The following is an 18,854-nucleotide window of genomic DNA, read 5'->3' as shown; positions in this document are numbered from 1 at the left end:
GCTAATGAGCTCAAAGGCTCAGAATTATTTAAAAAATGAGCATTTTACATCTCTTTTGTTAATAACGTTTTGATACTTATTTTGAGAAGCAGAAGTTTCCACATGCTGCTGTAAAATGACGCTGATGTTTCATCTCGGTCTGCAGCGGCTGGCTTGTTCAGGCCTGCAGTTTCAGATTTGGCCAAAAGTCCAACAGCCTGCCGTGAAAATGCTCCATACAGCAGATTAGCAGCATTTAAACAGTGAAAACACAGAAAACACAGAAAACACTGTTACGTTCTTCACTGCCTGTCACCAATATTACAGAATAAGTTAGAATAAGACGGCAATATTTTTACAGCGCTCTGCTGCTTCTTCCCCCGTCCAACGTGCTGGGGCCCTGGTCTCTGTTTATTCACTGCATTAAACGGGGGGGGGGGGGGGAATCTCTGTTTATTCACTGCATTAAACAGGGGGGGGGGGGGGTGATCTCTGTTTATTCTATGCCCTAAACAGAGATCAGTGGGGGGGGGGGGGGTGTATGCGCTCACCGGGGCCAGCTTTTATTGTGAAGGGCCCGGGGCCAGCTCTTATTGTGAAGGGCCCGCCGGGGCCAGCTCTTATTGTGAAGGGCCCGCCGGGGCCAGCTCTTATTGTGAAGGGCCCGCCGGGGCCAGCTCTTATTGTGAAGGGCCCGGTGGCTCCTCCTCCGGCCTCCTCGCAGACGGACCAGATCCCGGGGTGGAAGGCGAACATGTCCCCGCTGCTGCTGCTGCTGCTCAGCCTCCTGCTCGGCCTGCTGCTCTGGATCTTCATCCTCGGCGGCAGAACCAGGTCAGTTCTCCCTCTGCGCTCCGGTTCTGTCACTCTGGGTTCTGTTTGTGAGAGGAACCACGTAAAGTTCTGCTCCTGTTTCTGTGGTGACCTGGACTTTGAAGTTCTGAAGTTGGGCTCTGACCCTGTAATCGGTTCTGATTATCAGAACCAAGAGAAAGGAAGAATTCAGATCAACAGGGAATATTTCTCCATCAATAATTAAGATAATTAAGACCAAAGATTCTGCTTCACGTGACAGAGAGCAGAGACTCTGATGGATGGATGGATGGATGGTTGGATGGTTGGATGGATGGATGGATGGATGGATGGTTGGATGGATGGATGGATGGATGGATGGTTGGATGGATGGATGGATGGATGGATGGATGGATGGATGGATATATGGATGGATGGATGGATGGATGGATGGATGGATATATGGATGGATGGATGGATGGATGGATGGATGGATGGATGAACGGATGGATGGATGGATGGATGGATGGATGGATGGATGGATGGATATATGGATGGATGGATGGATGGACAGATGGATGGATATATGGATGGATGGATGGATGAATGGATGAATGGATGAACGGATGGATGGATGGATGGATGGATGGATGGATGGATGGATGGATATATGGATGGATGGATGGATGGACAGATGGATGGATATATGGATGGATGGATGGATGGATGAATGGATGAACGGATGGATGGATATATGGATGGATGGATGGATGGACAGATGGATGGATATATGGATGGATGGATGGATGAATGGATGAACGGATGGATGGATGGATGGATGGATGGATATATGGATGGATGGATGGATGGACAGATGGATGGATATATGGATGGATGGATGGATGAATGGATGGATGGATGGTTGAACAGATGGATGGATGGATGGATGGATGGATGGACGGATGGATGGATATATGGATGGATGAACGGATGGATGGATGGATGGATGAACAGATGGATGAATGGATGGATGGATGAACGGATGGATGGATGAACAGATGGATGAACGGATAGATGAACGGATGGTTGGATGATCGGTTGGATGAATAGATGGATGGATGAACGGATGGATGGATGAATAGATGGATGAATGGCTGGATGAACAGATGGTTGGATGAACGGATGGATGAACAGATGGATGAACGGATGGTTGGTGAACGGATGGATGGATGATCTGTTGGATGAATAGATGGTTGGATGAACGGATGGATGGATGAATAGATGGATGGATGAACGGATGGATGAACATGTGGATGGATGAACAGATGGATGAATAGATGGATGGATGATCGGTTGGATGAATAGATGGATGAACAGATGGATGAACGGATGGGTGAATGAACAGGTGGATGGATGAACGGATGGATGGATGAATAGATGGATGGATGAACGGATGGATGAACAGGTGGATGGATGAACAGATGGATGAATAGATGGTTGGATGATCGGTTGGATGAATGGATGGATGAACGGATGGATGAACAGATGGATGAATGAACAGGTGGATGGATGATCGGTTGGATGAATAGATGGATGAACAGATGGATGAACGGATGGATGGATGAGCTCCTGAACACATCCTGGGAGACGATGGATGGATGAACGGATGGTTGGATGAACAGGTGGATGGATGAATAGATGGATGAACGGATGGATGAATGAACAGGTGGATGGATGAACAGATGGTTGGATGAACGAATGGATGGATGATCGGTTGGATGAACAGATGGATGAACGGATGGTTGGATGAACAGGTGGATGGATGAATGGATGGATGAACGGATGGATGAATGAACAGGTGGATGTATGAACGGATGGATGAACAGATGGTTGGATGAACGAATGGATGGATGATCGGTTGGATGAACAGATGGATGAACGGATGGTTGGATGAACAGGTGGATGTATGAACGGATGGATGGATGAACGGATGGATGAATAGATGGATGAATAGATGGATGAATGGATGGATCAACAGATGGATGAACGGATGGTTGGATGAACGGATGGATGAATGGATGGATGAACGGATGGTTGGATGAGCTCCTGAACACATCCTGGCAGACTTTCTAAAGCAGGCCTTGAATGCAGCTTCACCTTCTGCAGCCCTGTGGGTGTGTGACTGAGCGTGGGCGGGGTTCTGCAGAACTCCTGAATAATTCCAGATGTTCTGATCCGGAACGTCATCATCCTCATCATCCTCATCATCCTCATCAGCCTGCTGCTGCCTGCTGCTGCCTGCTGCGGTCTTAAAGGGGAAGTAACCGCCTTTACCACCAGGAGCCGTTTCCGGACCCATTACTGCTGAGTAACTGAGTCAGCAGCTGGCGGTTCCCCTCAGAAACCGATCCGGCTTTGGTCCAAACACCAGAACACCAGAGTGGGTTCTGTTACACCCACATCTGAGTTCTGATTAAGGCCTACAGGAAACCCGGCCCAGGCTCCGTGCTGCACCCGTGTAAACATCCGGACCCACGCGGCCCTCAGAACCAGCTGACCTGCTCTAGGTTCTGGATCAGTTCAGGGTTCTGGACCCGTTGGAGCCAGGAGGGAGTCTGAGGCGTTATCAAATCAGCGAGCAGACCCATCAGAACCATCAGAACCATCAGAACCAGCTTCCTGTTCTGGAGGCTGGGAAGTAGGTCATCTGCAGGGCGTCTGCGGTTCCCCAGAGGAAGACGCTGTTAGATTTCACATTCCTCTGACTTTAAAGCACAATGGCTGGAAGCAGGAGGAGGTCCAGGTCCAGGAACGGGCTGGACCTCCGGTACCAGAACCTCAGAGTCACTAACAGCTCAGAACATGTGCAGCTCCATGGAGGAGGACTCAGTGTGGGTCCTCAGCAGAACAATGATCCAGAACACAGCAGAACCATAAGAACCGGTTCTTTTAGATCGGATCTGACGGTCTGAGTGAGAACTGTGAAGAGATGCTTTCTGACTGAAGACCTGAAATGTTTGAGGCTCGCTTGTTGTGCCATTATTATACATGTTTTAAGTTATTTAATGTTTAATAACCAACTCTGTTTAGGTATTACCTGATGAATATCAGCCAATCAGCTGATATCAGGACAATAATTGAAAGGAACGATTCGATCTCTGATCTTTTAACAGCAAACTCTGCACACATATAGAATAAAGGAGTGACAACTTCTCTTCAAGTTCAAGAATTTATTAACAGAAATAGATTAACATCCAGAGAACATCACTATATAATGTTTATCTGAATTAACTCTATATTTCAATCAACAAATCCTCTACTAGGCTGTGAAACTAAACTACTGAACAAAATGAAGATAAAAAGAAGCTAAGGAACTATTTACACACAAAAGAAACAAAAGACAGATAAAATGGTTGATCATCATCATCAGAATGATTCAGTGAATCCTGATTCACTGCAGATTTGAGTTAAAGAACCAAAGTTCATCTTAAAGAACACGGCATGAGTTTAAATTAACTAATCTAGAACAACATCTGGTGTGTTCCAACCCATTCACAATGTAAACCCTGAGTTAAAACAATATTTGATGAAATAACATTTTAAAGTGATTTGCTAAATAAAAATCAATAACCTTAAGGACACTTTTTATTAATGTCCAGAAATAATTCAGACTCAGATTGGTAACTATGGGAGCTAGAGGGCGCTGCAGCGGACTATCGTCCATGTGGCCGTTAGCTTGATGAGTTAATCTTAACTTACATTAAACAGCATAAAATCAACATTAATGTTCTTATTAAAGCTGTAGTAACGCTTATAGCTCTACCGGACGATGGTGGAGTGAGATTAAACCAAGCATGACTAAACACGCCGTAGTTACCTTTAACTCATGGGTTAGTAGTCAGGTATTAGGGAAGCTAACGGGCTAATGCTAGCAGACATCCGGTTACCACTTCAAAAACTTTAAAAGCTCTATTTTGTTGTAAAGAGCAGACCAGAAAACACCAGCATTAATGTCCCATAGGTGTATAAACCCCTTATGGACATAAAGTTTGTTGTAACAGTAAAACACATCAAAAGTAAAGATTAAAAAGTAAGATTAATCCTGACTTTCCGTCATTTCTGCCTCCGTGTCCGTTTGGTTGACTTTGGGCAGTCTGGTTGGAAGCAGGTGGAGAGGAGGGAGCCGCCTGTATCAGAACCAGAACCCGGTCTGTATCAGAACCTGAACCCAGACTGTGTATCAGAACCTGAACCTGGACTGTATCAGAACCTGAACCCAGACTGTGTATCAGAACCTGAACCTGGACTGTATCAGAACCTGAACCCAGACTGTGTATCAGAACCTGAACCTGGACTGTATATCAGAACCTGAACCCGGACTGTATCAGAACCTGAACCCGGCCTGTATATCAGAACCTGAACCCAGACTGTGTATCAGAACCTGAACCTGGACTGTATATCACAACCTGAACCCAGACTGTATCAGAACCTGAACCCGGAATGTATATCAGAACCTGAACCTGGACTGTATCAGAACCTGAACCTGGACTGTATCAGAACCCAGGGTCTCCCGCACACGCGTTTTTTTGTTGTTGATTTCACGCATGCATATAGTGAATGGCAGGGAAAAAACATTCACTATATGCCTCGCCTAAGCAAATTCCTGCAGGAAACACTGAGAACCTGAACCCGGCCTGTATCAGAACCTGAAACCGGACTGTATATCAAAACCTGAACCTGAGCTGTATCAGAACCTGGGGGGGGGGGGCATCAGCCTTAGAGGCTGACTGGCTGATTTCACAACACGCTTCAGCGGAGAGGACGTGTTCTGTCCTGTTCTGCCCCAGAACCAGCTCTGATTTCCTGGGTTTTACTCAAGGGACTGAAAGGGAGAAGAAAGCAGGCAGAGTCCAACAGAACCACGAAGCCTGAAGAAGTGGATCCAGAACCGTTTATCAGAACAGAGGAATGTCCAGATCAGAGGGTTTAACTTCACTGAGACCCACCGTTTCTGAACCCGGGCTGTATCAGAACCTGAACCTGGCCTGTGTATCAGAACCAGAACCTGGGCTGTATCAGAACCGGAACCTGAGCTGTGCATCAGAACCAGAACCCGGGCTGTATCAGAACCGGAACCTGATCTGTGCATCAGAACCTGAACCCGGACTGTATCAGAACCAGAACCTGAGCTGTACCTCAGTAGAACTTTATTCACTAACAGAGATATACATCACGGTCTCTGATCTGTCACTGACTGACGTTCCGGGTTTTATGCAGTTTTATGTGATTTGTTTTTAAAGTGAATTATTTTAAAATGTTTTATTGCAGGAGTTTTATAAATGTGGTAAAATAATTATCATAATTCTTTATTCTTTTATGTTATTTATATCATTATCATAATTTATACCGTGGTTTGGGTGGATCCTGGATTCTGATTGGCTGCAGGGTTTACAGCACACCTGTAAACAGGTTCCTGGCTGTTTCAGAACAGTCAGAACCCGGGTCCTGGCTGCTTTAGAACCCGGGTCCTGGTTGCTTTAGAACCTGGGTCCTGTTTTTTTTTTTAGAACAGTCAGAACCCGGGTCCTGGCTGCTTTAGAACCCGGGTCCTGGCTACTTTAGAACCCGGGTCCTGGCTGCTTTAGAACCCGGGTCCTGGCTGTTTTAGAACAGTCAGAACCCGGGTCCTGGCTGCTTTAGAACCCGGGTCCTGGCTACTTTAGAACCCGGGTCCTGGTTGCTTTAGAACCTGGGTCCTGTTTTTTTTTTAGAACAGTCAGAACCCGGGTCCTGGCTGCTTTAGAAAGGAAGAAAAAGGAAGAAAAAGGAAAAAAAAAAAAAAAAAAAAAAAAAAGAACAGTCAGAACCCGGGTCCTGGCTGCTTTAGAACCCGGGTCCTGGCTACTTTAGAACCCGGGTCCTGGCTGTTTTAGAACAGTCAGAACCCGGGTCCTGACTGCTTTAGAACCCGGGTGCTGGCTGCTTTAGAACCCGGGTCCTGGCTGCTTTAGAACCCGGGTCCTGGCTGCTTTAGAGCCCGGGTCCTAGCTGCTTTAGAACCCGGGTCCTGGCTGCTTTAGAACCCGGGTCCTGGCTGCTTTAGAACAGTCAGAACCCGGGTCCTGGCTGCTTTAGAACCCGGGTCCTGGCTGCTTTAGAGCCCGGGTCCTGGCTGCTTTAGAACCCAGTCCTGGCTGCTTTAGAACCCGGGTCCTGGCTGTTTTAGAACCTGGGTCCTGGCTGCTTTAGAACCCGGGTCCTGGCTGCTTTAGAACCCGGGTCCTGGCTGTTTTAGAACAGTCAGAACCCGGGTCCTGGCTGCTTTAGAACCCGGGTCCTGGCTACTTTAGAACCCGGGTCCTGGTTGCTTTAGAACCTGGGTCCTGTTTTTTTTTTAGAACAGTCAGAACCCGGGTCCTGGCTGCTTTAGAAAGGAAGAAAAAGGAAAAAAAAAAAAAAAAAAAAAAAAAAAAAAAAAAAAAGAACAGTCAGAACCCGGGTCCTGGCTGCTTTAGAACCCGGGTCCTGGCTACTTTAGAACCCGGGTCCTGGCTGTTTTAGAACAGTCAGAACCCGGGTCCTGACTGCTTTAGAACCCGGGTGCTGGCTGCTTTAGAACCCGGGTCCTGGCTGCTTTAGAACCCGGGTCCTGGCTGCTTTAGAGCCCGGGTCCTAGCTGCTTTAGAACCCGGGTCCTGGCTGCTTTAGAACCCGGGTCCTGGCTGCTTTAGAACAGTCAGAACCCGGGTCCTGGCTGCTTTAGAACCCGGGTCCTGGCTGCTTTAGAGCCCGGGTCCTGGCTGCTTTAGAACCCAGTCCTGGCTGCTTTAGAACCCGGGTCCTGGCTGCTTTAGAACCCGGGTCCTGGCTGCTTTAGAACCCGGGTCCTGGCTGCTTTAGAACCCGGTCCTGACTGCTTTAGAACCCGGGTCCTGGCTGTTTTAGAACCTGGGTCCTGGCTGCTTTAGAACCCGGGTCCTGGCTGCTTTAGAGCCCGGGTCCTGACTGCTTTAGAACCCGGGTCCTGGCTGTTTTAGAACCTGGGTCCTGGCTGCTTTAGAACCCGGGTCCTGGCTGCTTTAGAGCCCGGGTCCTGGCTGCTTTAGAACAGTCAGAACCCGGGTCCTGGCTGCTTTAGAACCCGGTCCTGACTGCTTTAGAACCCGGGTCCTGGTTGCTTTAGAACCCGGGTCCTGACTGCTTTAGAACCCGGGTCCTGGCTGCTTTAGAACCCGGGTCCTGGCTGTTTTAGAACAGTCAGAACCCGGGTCCTGGCTGCTTTAGAACCCGGGTCCTGGCTACTTTAGAACCCGGGTCCTGGTTGCTTTAGAACCTGGGTCCTGTTTTTTTTTTAGAACAGTCAGAACCCGGGTCCTGGCTGCTTTAAAAAGGAAAAAAAAGGAAAAAAAAGGAAAAAAAAAAAAAAAAAAAAAAAAAAGAACAGTCAGAACCCGGGTCCTGGCTGCTTTAGAACCCGGGTCCTGGCTACTTTAGAACCCGGGTCCTGGCTGTTTTAGAACAGTCAGAACCCGGGTCCTGACTGCTTTAGAACCCGGGTGCTGGCTGCTTTAGAACCCGGGTCCTGGCTGCTTTAGAACCCGGGTCCTGGCTGCTTTAGAGCCCGGGTCCTAGCTGCTTTAGAACCCGGGTCCTGGCTGCTTTAGAACCCGGGTCCTGGCTGCTTTAGAACAGTCAGAACCCGGGTCCTGGCTGCTTTAGAACCCGGGTCCTGGCTGCTTTAGAGCCCGGGTCCTGGCTGCTTTAGAACCCAGTCCTGGCTGCTTTAGAACCCGGGTCCTGGCTGCTTTAGAACCCGGGTCCTGGCTGCTTTAGAACCCGGGTCCTGGCTGCTTTAGAACCCGGTCCTGACTGCTTTAGAACCCGGGTCCTGGCTGTTTTAGAACCTGGGTCCTGGCTGCTTTAGAACCCGGGTCCTGGCTGCTTTAGAGCCCGGGTCCTGACTGCTTTAGAACCCGGGTCCTGGCTGTTTTAGAACCTGGGTCCTGGCTGCTTTAGAACCCGGGTCCTGGCTGCTTTAGAGCCCGGGTCCTGGCTGCTTTAGAACAGTCAGAACCCGGGTCCTGGCTGCTTTAGAACCCGGTCCTGACTGCTTTAGAACCCGGGTCCTGGTTGCTTTAGAACCCGGGTCCTGGCTGCTTTAGAACCCGGGTCCTGGCTGCTTTAGAACCCGGGTCCTGGCTGTTTCTCTGAGCAGCAGAAGAGCTGAGCGCTGCAGTCTGGGCCTGGGCCAAAGAGGGGCGTGGCTGCTTTAGAACCCGGGTCCTGGCTGCTTTAGAACCTGGGTCCTGGCTGCTTTAGAACCCAGTCCTGGCTGCTTTAGAACCCGGGTCCTGGCTGTTTCTCTGAGCGCTGCAGTCTGGGCCTGGGCCAAAGAGGGGGCGTGGCTTGCGGATCAGAGGGTTCTGTTGCGCAACACTGGGACTTTGTCACAGCCCTGCTCCAGTTTCAGGCAGCAGAACAGCAGCAGGTCCAAAGTTTCCCACAGTGATTCATAGCGTGGGAGGAGACAGTGAGTCACGGCTGTCCCTCCCACGCTGAAGGAGTGTTCTGACTCGCTTCCAGCAGAACCAGGCCCAGACCCGCCAACTGGAATGTGTTGTTTGTCTTGCAGAAGACCCGAAGAACCTCCCTTGATTAAAGGCTGGATCCCCTTCATGGGGAAGGCTCTGGAGTTCGGGAAGGATGCTCATCAGTTTCTGGAGGAACATAAGAGGAAGTATGGAGACGTGTTCACGGTCCTGATCGCAGGTTTGTTCTGAAGCCGCCGGACGGACCGACCCGCCGCGGTCCCTGATGTTTATCCGCCTCCATCTGATCTGGTCTCCAGGCTGCAGCACGGTTCTGGTTCTGGTTGCAGCCTGGAAGGAGAGGCTAGTAGGAGATGCTGTTAGACGTAGGCAGGAGAGCCAGGTGGACCTGAGATGTTCCTCTGTGTGTTCCTCAGGTAAATACATGACCTTCATCATGGACCCGCTGCTCTACCCCAGCGTCATCAAGCAGGGCCGCCAGCTGGACTTCCACGAGTTCACCGACAAGGTGGCCCCCCGGACCTTCGGCTACCCGCCCGTCCTCGGCAGCACCTTCCCCGGCCTGTGGGAGCAGGTCAAGCGCTCCTTCCAGCTCCTGCAGGGAGATCACCTGCTGCCGCTGACGGAGAGCATGATGGGTAATCTGATGCTGGTCTTCCGCCAGGACCAGCTGGATGGGGACGGCGGCTGGAGGCGGGGCGGCCTGTACGACTTCTGCTCCTCGGTCATGTTCGAGGCTACCTTCCTGACCATCTACGGCAAGCCGGCGGGCGGCGGCCGGCACCGCGGCATGGACGTGCTGAGGAAGGACTTCAACAAGTTCGACGACATGTTCCCCTTCCTCATCGCTCAGATTCCCATCTGGCTGCTGGGACGGACCAAAGCCGTCCGCCAGAAGCTCATCTCCTACTTCCTGCCCCAGCAGATGCAGCAGTGGTCCAACACCTCGCAGTTCATCCGCAGACGAGCGGAGCTGTTCGAGCAGCACGACCAGCTGAAGGACGCCGATAAGGCTGGTGGGTCTGCCCGTGTTTGAGGACCTGGGGACCCTCAGAGTGGTGGAGAGGATGTCTGTGTCTTCAGCTGAATGTTTAAATGTGAGGAAGGACTTCTCAGTAGGCTCTCTGCAGAACATCACCCTGGGTTCTGCGTTTAGTTTTCAACTGGACCATGAAGGTGGTGCTAAAGCGGCCCGGCCGGCTGTAGGGGGCCGCTCGGTTCTGTTCAGCAGAGATGAAGCCTGGCTTTGGTGAAGCGTGGCTGACGTCTGCTCTCTGTGACCCTCCAGCTCATCACTTTGCCATCCTGTGGGCGTCGGTGGGCAACACCCTTCCTGCCACCTTCTGGGCCACCTACTTCCTGCTGAGCCAGCCGGAGGCGCTGGAGGCGGTCCGCCAGGAGGTCCTGGACGTCCTGAGGGACGGCGGCGTCGACTTCAGCCCCGGCAGGGACGTGATCCTCAGCAAAGAGCAGCTGGACAGGCTCATCTTTCTGGGTAGGTCCACGGTGGAGGATGGTGTGTTCTGGTCGGGCAGCGGTCCATAACGGCGTCCATGTCCTCAGAGAGCGCCATCAACGAGAGCCTCCGCCTGTCCTCGGCCTCCATGAACATCCGGGTGGCCCAGGAGGACTTCGCTCTGCGGCTGGACAACGAGCGCTCGGTGGGCGTCAGGAAAGGAGACGTCATCGCCCTGTACCCCCAGAGCCTCCACCTGGACCCGGACATCTACGAGGACCCGCAGGTACCGAGCCGGCCCGCTGCAGGTCCACCTGTAGACCCGACCCGTTTACAGGTTCAGGAGTCTCCATCCGCCACATGGAGAGGCTGAAGGGTTAGAATAGCATAGAATAAACGGAATAGAACAGAACAGAATAGAATAAAAGAGAACAGAATAGAATAAAACAGAACAGAATAGAACAAAACAGAACAGAATAGAATAAACAGAACAGAATAGAATAAAAGAGAATACAATAGAACAGAACAGAATAGAACAGAATAAAACAGAACAGAATAGAATAAACAGAACAGAATAGAATAGAATAAAACAGAACAGAATAGAATAAAAGAGAACAGAATAGAATAAAACAGAACAGAATAGAACAAAACAGAACAGAATAGAATAAACAGAACAGAATAGAATAAAAGAGAATACAATAGAACAGAACAGAATAGAACAGAATAAAACAGAACAGAATAGAATAAACAGAACAGAATAGAATAGAATAAAACAGAACAGAATAGAATAGAACAGAACAGAATAGAATAAAACAGAACAGAATAGAACAGAACAGAACAGAATAGAATAAAACAGAATAGAATAGAACAGAATAGAATAGAATAAAACAGAACAGAATAGAATAGAACAGAATAGAATAGAATAAAACAGAACAGAATAGAATAAAACAGAATAGAATAGAACAGAATAGAATAGAATAAAACAGAACAGAATAGAATAGAACAGAATAGAATAGAATAAAACAGAACAGAATAGAATAAAACAGAATAGAATAGAACAGAACAGAACAGAATAGAATAAAACAGAACAGAACAGAACAGAATAGAAACACCTTTATTGTCCCACTTGGGGAGACTGTAGCAGAAACACTTAGAGCTGCACACTAGATTAGTAATAACAAGCTAAATTAAAGTTAGACTGTAGAGCAAAAGAGGAAGGCAAAATAAAATATTGTGCAGTTATTATTATTATTATTATTATTACTAATAATAATAATAATAATAATAATAATGATAATACATCTTATTCGGGTAATATAATGTTAAACAGAGGAAACACAGCAGCTGATTAACAACGTAGAGAGAAAACTGCCACATGTGCATGATGGTAAAAGCATTATGCATTAACCGGACCTGGAACCAGAACCGGGCATGGACCCAGAACCGGGCCTGGAACCAGAACCAGACCTGGACCCAGAACCGGACCTGGAACCAGAACCGGGCCTGGAACCAGAACCGACTCTGGAACCAGAACCGGGACTGGAATCAGAACTGGACCTGGAACCAGAACCGGACCTGGAACCAGAACCGGGCCTGGAACCAGAACCGGGCCTGGAACCAGAACCGGGCCTGGAACCAGAACCAGACCTGGAACCAGAACCGACTCTGGAACCAGAACCGGACCTGGAATCAGAACCGGGCCTGGAACCAGAACCTCCGGGCTCTCACGTCTCCCTCCTGTCTCCGCAGACGTTCCGCTTCGACCGCTTCGTGCAGGACGGCAGGGAGAAGACGGACTTCTCTAAGGACGGCCAGAAGCTGCGGTACTACCTGATGCCGTTCGGGTCCGGTTCGTCCATGTGTCCCGGACGGTACTTCGCCGTCAACGAGATCAAACAGTTCATCTGTCTGCTGCTGCTGTACTTCCACCTGCAGCTGGAGGACGGGCAGAACCGGCCCGGTCCGGACTCCAGCCGAGCCGGGCTGGGAATCCTGCTGCCCTCCTCAGACGTCCGGTTCCGCTACAGACAGCGGACCGTCTGAGCCGGCGCCTGGCAGAACCGGGTCCTGCTGCTCGGTCTGGACTCGGTTCTAAGGGAGGACGTTTGGGTTCTGGTCGGGTCTGTGGCTCATCCAGAGCTTAGCGGCCAGAACTCGACTAACTCTGGATTTTTTTTTTCGACCTGTGAGATGAGCTCCAGAACCTGAACTCTTTCTGCCTGGAGCAGAACGAAGATGGAAGCTCGGATCTTTAGAACCTGATCCAGTTCTAGCAGAACAGCTCTGCGGATTATTGGTCCGGAAACTTCAGAGCAGAACCGTTCCAGACGGCGTTCCACAGGGTGGTGTTCTTGGACCGCAGGAAAATCTAACGATGACAGAAGATCTGCAATAAACTTCACCGCCTAACATTCTGCTGTTGTTCTGGAGATTTAAGTTTAACTAACATTAAACGGTTTAATGATCATTAGACGGAAATAAACCCACATTCATGTTAATAAATGTGTTTATTTAAGTTTAATGATCATTAAACAGAAATAAACCCACATTCATGTTAATAAATGTGTTTATTTAAGTTTAATGATCATTAAACGGATATAAACCCACATTCATGTTAATAAATGTGTTTAAGTTTAATGATCATTAAACGGAAATAAACCCACATTCATGTTAATAAATGTGTTTAAGTTTAATGATCATTAAACAGAAATAAACCCACATTCATGTTAATAAATGTGTTTAAGTTTAATGATCATTAGACGGAAATAAACCCACATTCATGTTAATAAATGTGTTTATTTAAGTTTAATGATCATTAAACGGAAATAAACCCACATTCATGTTAATAAATGTGTTTATTTAAGTTTAATGATCATTAGACGGAAATTAACCCACATTCATGTTAATAAATGTGAGTTTATTTAAGTTTAATGATCATTAAACGGAAATAAACCCACATTCATGTTAATAAATGTGTTTAAGTTTAATTATCATTAAACGGAAATAAACCCACATTGATGTTAATAAATGTGTTTATTTAAGTTTAATTATCATTAAACGGAAATAAACCCACATTCATGTTAATAAATGTGTTTATTTAAGTTTAATTATCATTAAACGGATATAAACCCACATTCATGTTAATAAATGTGTTTATTTAAGTTTAATTATCATTAAACGGAAATAAACCCACATTCATGTTAATAAATGTGTTTATTTAAGTTTAATTATCATTAAACGGATATAAACCCACATTCATGTTAATAAATGTGTTTATTTAAGTTTAATTATCATTAAACGGAAATAAACCCACATTCATGTTAATAAATGTGTTTATTTAAGTTTAATTATCATTAAACGGATATAAACCCACATTCATGTTAATAAATGTGTTTATTTAAGTTTAATTATCATTAAACGGAAATAAACCCACATTCATGTTAATAAATGTGTTTAAGTTTAATGATCATTAGACGGAAATTAACCCACATTCATGTTAATAAATGTGAGTTTATTTAAGTTTATTGATCATTAAACGGAAATAAACCCACATTCATGTTAATAAATGTGTTTAAGTTTAATGATCATTAAACGGATATAAACCCACATTCATGTTAATAAATGTGTTTATTTAAGTTTAATTATCATTAAACGGAAATAAACCCACATTCATGTTAATAAATGTGAGTTTATTTAAGTTTAATGATCATTAAACGGAAATAAACCCACATTCATGTTAATAAACAGCAGTATTCACACCAGGAGTTAATTAAAGGGTAGGAAACATTCCTGAGCAGAAACTGGAAGCTAACGTAAGACTTTAGCAGCTAATTATCAAGGAGCAGGTCTGAGGAAAACAGAACCCGGTCTGGACCGCTCCACATTGTCTGCTGTTGACTGGTTCTGCTGTATTACATGACAGCGTAGAGGTCTGGGCTAAAAGCTCCGGTACCAGAATAACTCATGGTTCTGCTTACAGAGAACACACAGGTGTTTTATTCCTAAAATAAAAACATTAATGTTATCAGATGTGGTTCATTTTCACACACATCATGTGAAATATTCAGGAAACGTTTCTGAGTGAAGTTGGGAGCTTTAATCTGAGGGGGAGCAGAACACCAGAACGTAGAACGGTTCTGTACCCGCCGTAGCCCAGATTCTGTCCAGATTCTGTCCTGCCGTAGCGATGCGCTCATTTCAGCCTCAGAGGGAGTTTATCAGATAGTTTAACTGCTGCTGCAGAATAAATCTGCTCTCCTGACTGCTGCAGGTCAGCTGGAGAGTCCCTCCCTGCAGGCGTGGGTCAACAGCACCTCCTGCTGGCCAGACAGCAGAACCACATGTTGGAATGCTCCTTTAACTACCGAGGTTCTTCATTCAAGGAATTTGACTTTGGTTCCACTTTTCCCTCAACAAAGACATTTTAGTTCAATATGCAACATGTGTAGACATGAACATCTGGGTCGGTACCGGTCAGACTTGTCTGGGTCGGTACCGGTCAGACTTGTCTGGATCGGTTCCGGTCAGACTTGTCTGGGTCAGTACCAGTCAGACTTGTCTGGATCGGTTCCGGTCAGACTTGTCTGGGTCAGTACCAGTCAGACTTGTCTGGTTTGGTACCGGTCAGACTTGTCTGGGTCAGTACCAGTCAGACTTGTGTGGGTCGGTTCTGGTCAGACCTGTCTGGATCGGTTCTGGTCAGACCTGGCTGGGTTGATACCAGTCAGACTTGTCTGGGTCGGTTCTGGTCAGACTTGTCTGGGTCAGTACCAGTCAGACTTGTGTGGGTCGGTTCTGGTCAGACCTGTCTGGATCGGTTCTGGTCAGACCTGGCTGGGTTGATACCAGTCAGACTTGTCTGGGTCGGTTCTGGTCAGACTTGTCTGGGTCAGTACCAGTCAGACTTGTCTGGGTCGGTTCTGGTCAGACTTATCTGGGTCGGTTCTGGTCAGACCTGTCTGGGTTGATACCAGTCAGACTTGTCTGGGTCGGTTCAGGTCAGACCTGTCTGGGTCGGTTCTGGTCAGACCTGTCTGGGTCCGTACCAGTCAGACTTGTCTGGGTCGGTTCTGGTCAGACTTGTCTGGGTCAGTACCAGTCAGACTTGTCTGGGTCGGTTCTGGTCAGACCTGTCTGGATCGGTTCTGGTCAGACCTGGCTGGGTTGATACCAGTCAGACTTGTCTGGGTCGGTTCAGGTCAGACCTGTCTGGGTCGGTTCTGGTCAGACCTGTCTGGGTCCGTACCAGTCAGACTTGTCTGGGTCGGTTCTGGTCAGACCTGGCTGGGTTGATACCAGTCAGACTTGTCTGGGTCGGTTCTGGTCAGACTTGTCTGGGTCGGTTCTGGTCAGACCTGTCTGGGTCAGTACCAGTCAGACTTGTCTGGGTCCGTACCAGTCAGACTTGTCTGGGTCGGTTCTGGTCAGACCTGTCTGGGTCCGTACCAGTCAGACCTGTCTGGGTCGGTACCGGTCAGACCTGTCTGGGTCGGTTCTGGTCAGACTTGTCTGGGTCGGTTCTGGTGAGACCTGTCTGGGTCGGTTCTGGTCAGACTTGTCTGGGTCGGTTCTGGTCAGACCTGTCTGGGTCAGTACCGGTCAGACTTGTCTGGGTCAGTACCGGTCAGACTTGTTTGGGTCAGTACCAGTCAGACTTGTCTGGGTCGGTTCTGGTCAGACCTGTCTGGGTCAGTACCGGTCAGACTTGTCTGGGTCAGTACCAGTCAGACTTGTCTGGGTCGGTTCCGGTCAGACCTGTCTGGATCGGTTCTGGTCAGACCTGTCTGGATCGGTTCTGGTCAGACTTGTCTGGGTCAGTACCTATCAGACTTGTCTGGGTCGGTTCCGGTCAGACTTGTCTGGGTCAGTACCAGTCAGACTTGTCTGGGTCGGTTCTGGTCAGACCTGTCTGGATCGGTTCTGGTCAGACTTGTCTGGGTCAGTACCTATCAGACTTGTCTGGGTCGGTTCCGGTCAGACTTGTCTGGGTCAGTACCAGTCAGACTTGTCTGGGTCGGTTCAGGTCAGACTTGTCTGGGTCGGTTCAGGTCAGACCTGTCTGGATCGGTTCTGGTCAGACCTGTCTGGGTCGGTTCTGGTCAGACTTGTCTGGGTCAGTACCTATCAGACTTGTCTGGGTCGGTTCTGGTCAGACTTGTCTGGGTCAGTACCAGTCAGACCTGTCTGGGTCGGTACCGGTCAGGCTTGTCTGGGTCAGTACCTATCAGACTTGTCTGGGTCGGTTCCGGTCAGACTTGTCTGGGTCAGTACCAGTCAGACTTGTCTGGGTCGGTTCCGGTCAGACCTGTCTGGGTCGGTTCAGGTCAGACTTGTCTGGGTCAGTACCAGTCAGACTTTTGTGGGTCAGTACCAGTCAGACTTGTCTGGGTCAGTACCAGTCAGACTTGTCTGGGTCGGTTCCGGTCAGACCTGTCTGGGTCGGTTCCGGTCAGACTTGTCTGGGTCAGTACCAGTCAGACTTGTGTGGGTCAGTACCAGTCAGACTTGTGTGGGTCGGTTCTGGTCAGACCTGTCTGGGTCGGTACCGGTCAGACCTGTCTGGGTCGGTACCGGTCAGGCTTGTCTGGGTCGGTTCTGGTCAGACCTGGCTGGGGTGATACCAGTCAGACCTGTCTGGGTCGGTTCTGGTCAGACCTGTCTGGGTCGGTACCGGTCAGACCTGTCTGGGTCGGTTCTGGTCAGACCCAGCTCTGCTCTCTTCTCCAGGTCTGGTTCTGCCTCTGTGGCTAGCGGTCTGGACACAGAACCGGCTGTTGTAGCTTTTTACCAGAACCTGGATAATCCTGGAGGGGAGCCTGAGCAGCCGGAGTCTGAGCCTGATGATGGTCGGCGGGACGCCGTCCAGTGGTGGTGAGTGACTTGTGACCAGTTCTCAGGTCCAGGCCACTGCCTGCTGCAGCCAAAGCCTTCTAGACGGCTTTAGTCTCCACTCCCCATCCTGTTGTGCTGGTGTCCACACGCCTCCTGGGCCTATCTGCAGAAACCATAGTTTCCTGTCCTGGACTGTCCTGTCTGCTGAGGCGCTCCCCATGTCCAGCTGTTCCCTGTCTTCAGCAGGTCAGGCAGGCGTGATGAGGACTCCACCATGCCCATGAAGTTCCTGTGGCTGTAGCATGTGGAGCATCGCTTCCTTTTGTCTGCTCTGATGCCTGGACAGTTTATGGCATGGCCCAGAAAACGCATCTCTGTCAGGAAGCTGGCTTCTCCGTCACGGTGCTCTGCTCGGTCTCTCCCTGTAACCACAACCAGAAATGTTTGGGAGCTGATGACGTACCAGAGGGCAGTCCTTTGAAGTGGTATCGGTAGTCTTTATGGAGAGGTGCCTGCTAGAAGCCTGATGTAGCGTCCAGCTTTGTGAAAACTCTGCCGCCTTCCAGCCTGGCCAGTGTTACGTCCACCGGAGGTGAGCTGTGTCTCTCTGATGGGTCAGGTCTACGCAGATCCATGTTTTCCCTGACGGTTCTGCTATAGGGACCATGCCTGCACACCATCCTGTTGGTGCAGACTATGACCCCCATCTTCTCCATGCGGTCTAATTCCTCTTTGACTTTGGTGAGAATGGTAATGGCTACTTGTCTGGGGGCAGAGAAGGCACAGGGAGCTGCTTCTTTAAGTTTCATTTTGTATTCCTCTTAGTTTTAAAAACATCTGGGTAGGTTGAACAGAATAGTGACTCTGTGTCGTCTATGCTGAGGATCAGTCTGCCCGTGGCAGGGAGGCCCAATCAGGGTGTGGTCATGTCCTTCACGATCAACACCTCCTCCTCAATCTTCTGATCCCCCTCTGAATGACAGCGTGCTAGGATCTCTTCCCTGTATCGTTCCTCATCATCACCAATCTGATGCGTGACGGAGCCGTGGGTAAGAACCGTGGGTGTAGAGCGCGTACCGGCCTGGACTCAGAACCCTGTGGATGACGATGCCGCAGACAGAGAGAGGTTCTAAGTTGTGGTGTCAGCAGTTTGTCGGCTGCGCTGAGGGGGTTTAAACAAACAGCATCCTGATGAGTGGTGTAACAGGAAGAGCCTTCAGCAGAACCATGAATCAAAGCATTCACTT

The 18,854-nt window shown here is 48.8% G+C and overlaps 2 protein-coding genes across 2 annotated transcripts; both read left to right on the top strand.

Annotated features, from left to right (window-relative positions):
• The first annotated feature begins 681 nt into the window (after positions 1 to 681).
• On the top strand, positions 682 to 14,800 carry LOC105922518 (cytochrome P450 7B1). The gene is made up of 6 exons (XM_012858409.3): positions 682 to 813; positions 9,404 to 9,540; positions 9,737 to 10,336; positions 10,609 to 10,815; positions 10,884 to 11,062; positions 12,526 to 14,800. The coding sequence occupies exons 1-6, from the start codon at positions 734 to 736 to the stop codon at positions 12,817 to 12,819; spliced, it is 1,497 nt and encodes a 498-aa protein (XP_012713863.2). The 5' UTR covers positions 682 to 733; the 3' UTR covers positions 12,820 to 14,800.
• Positions 14,801 to 15,226: 426 nt separating this feature from the next.
• On the top strand, positions 15,227 to 18,429 carry LOC118561090. Its single transcript, XM_036132871.1, has 3 exons — positions 15,227 to 15,238; positions 15,500 to 15,723; positions 16,824 to 18,429. The coding sequence occupies exons 1-3, from the start codon at positions 15,227 to 15,229 to the stop codon at positions 17,524 to 17,526; spliced, it is 939 nt and encodes a 312-aa protein (XP_035988764.1). The 3' UTR covers positions 17,527 to 18,429.
• The last annotated feature ends 425 nt before the right edge of the window (positions 18,430 to 18,854 follow it).

Source organism: Fundulus heteroclitus, unplaced genomic scaffold (assembly GCF_011125445.2).
Source record: "Fundulus heteroclitus isolate FHET01 unplaced genomic scaffold, MU-UCD_Fhet_4.1 scaffold_56, whole genome shotgun sequence".
Lineage (NCBI taxonomy): Eukaryota > Metazoa > Chordata > Actinopteri > Cyprinodontiformes > Fundulidae > Fundulus > Fundulus heteroclitus.
The sequence above is the reverse complement of the archived record's forward strand: the minus strand, read 5'-3'. Positions and strand labels throughout refer to the sequence as shown.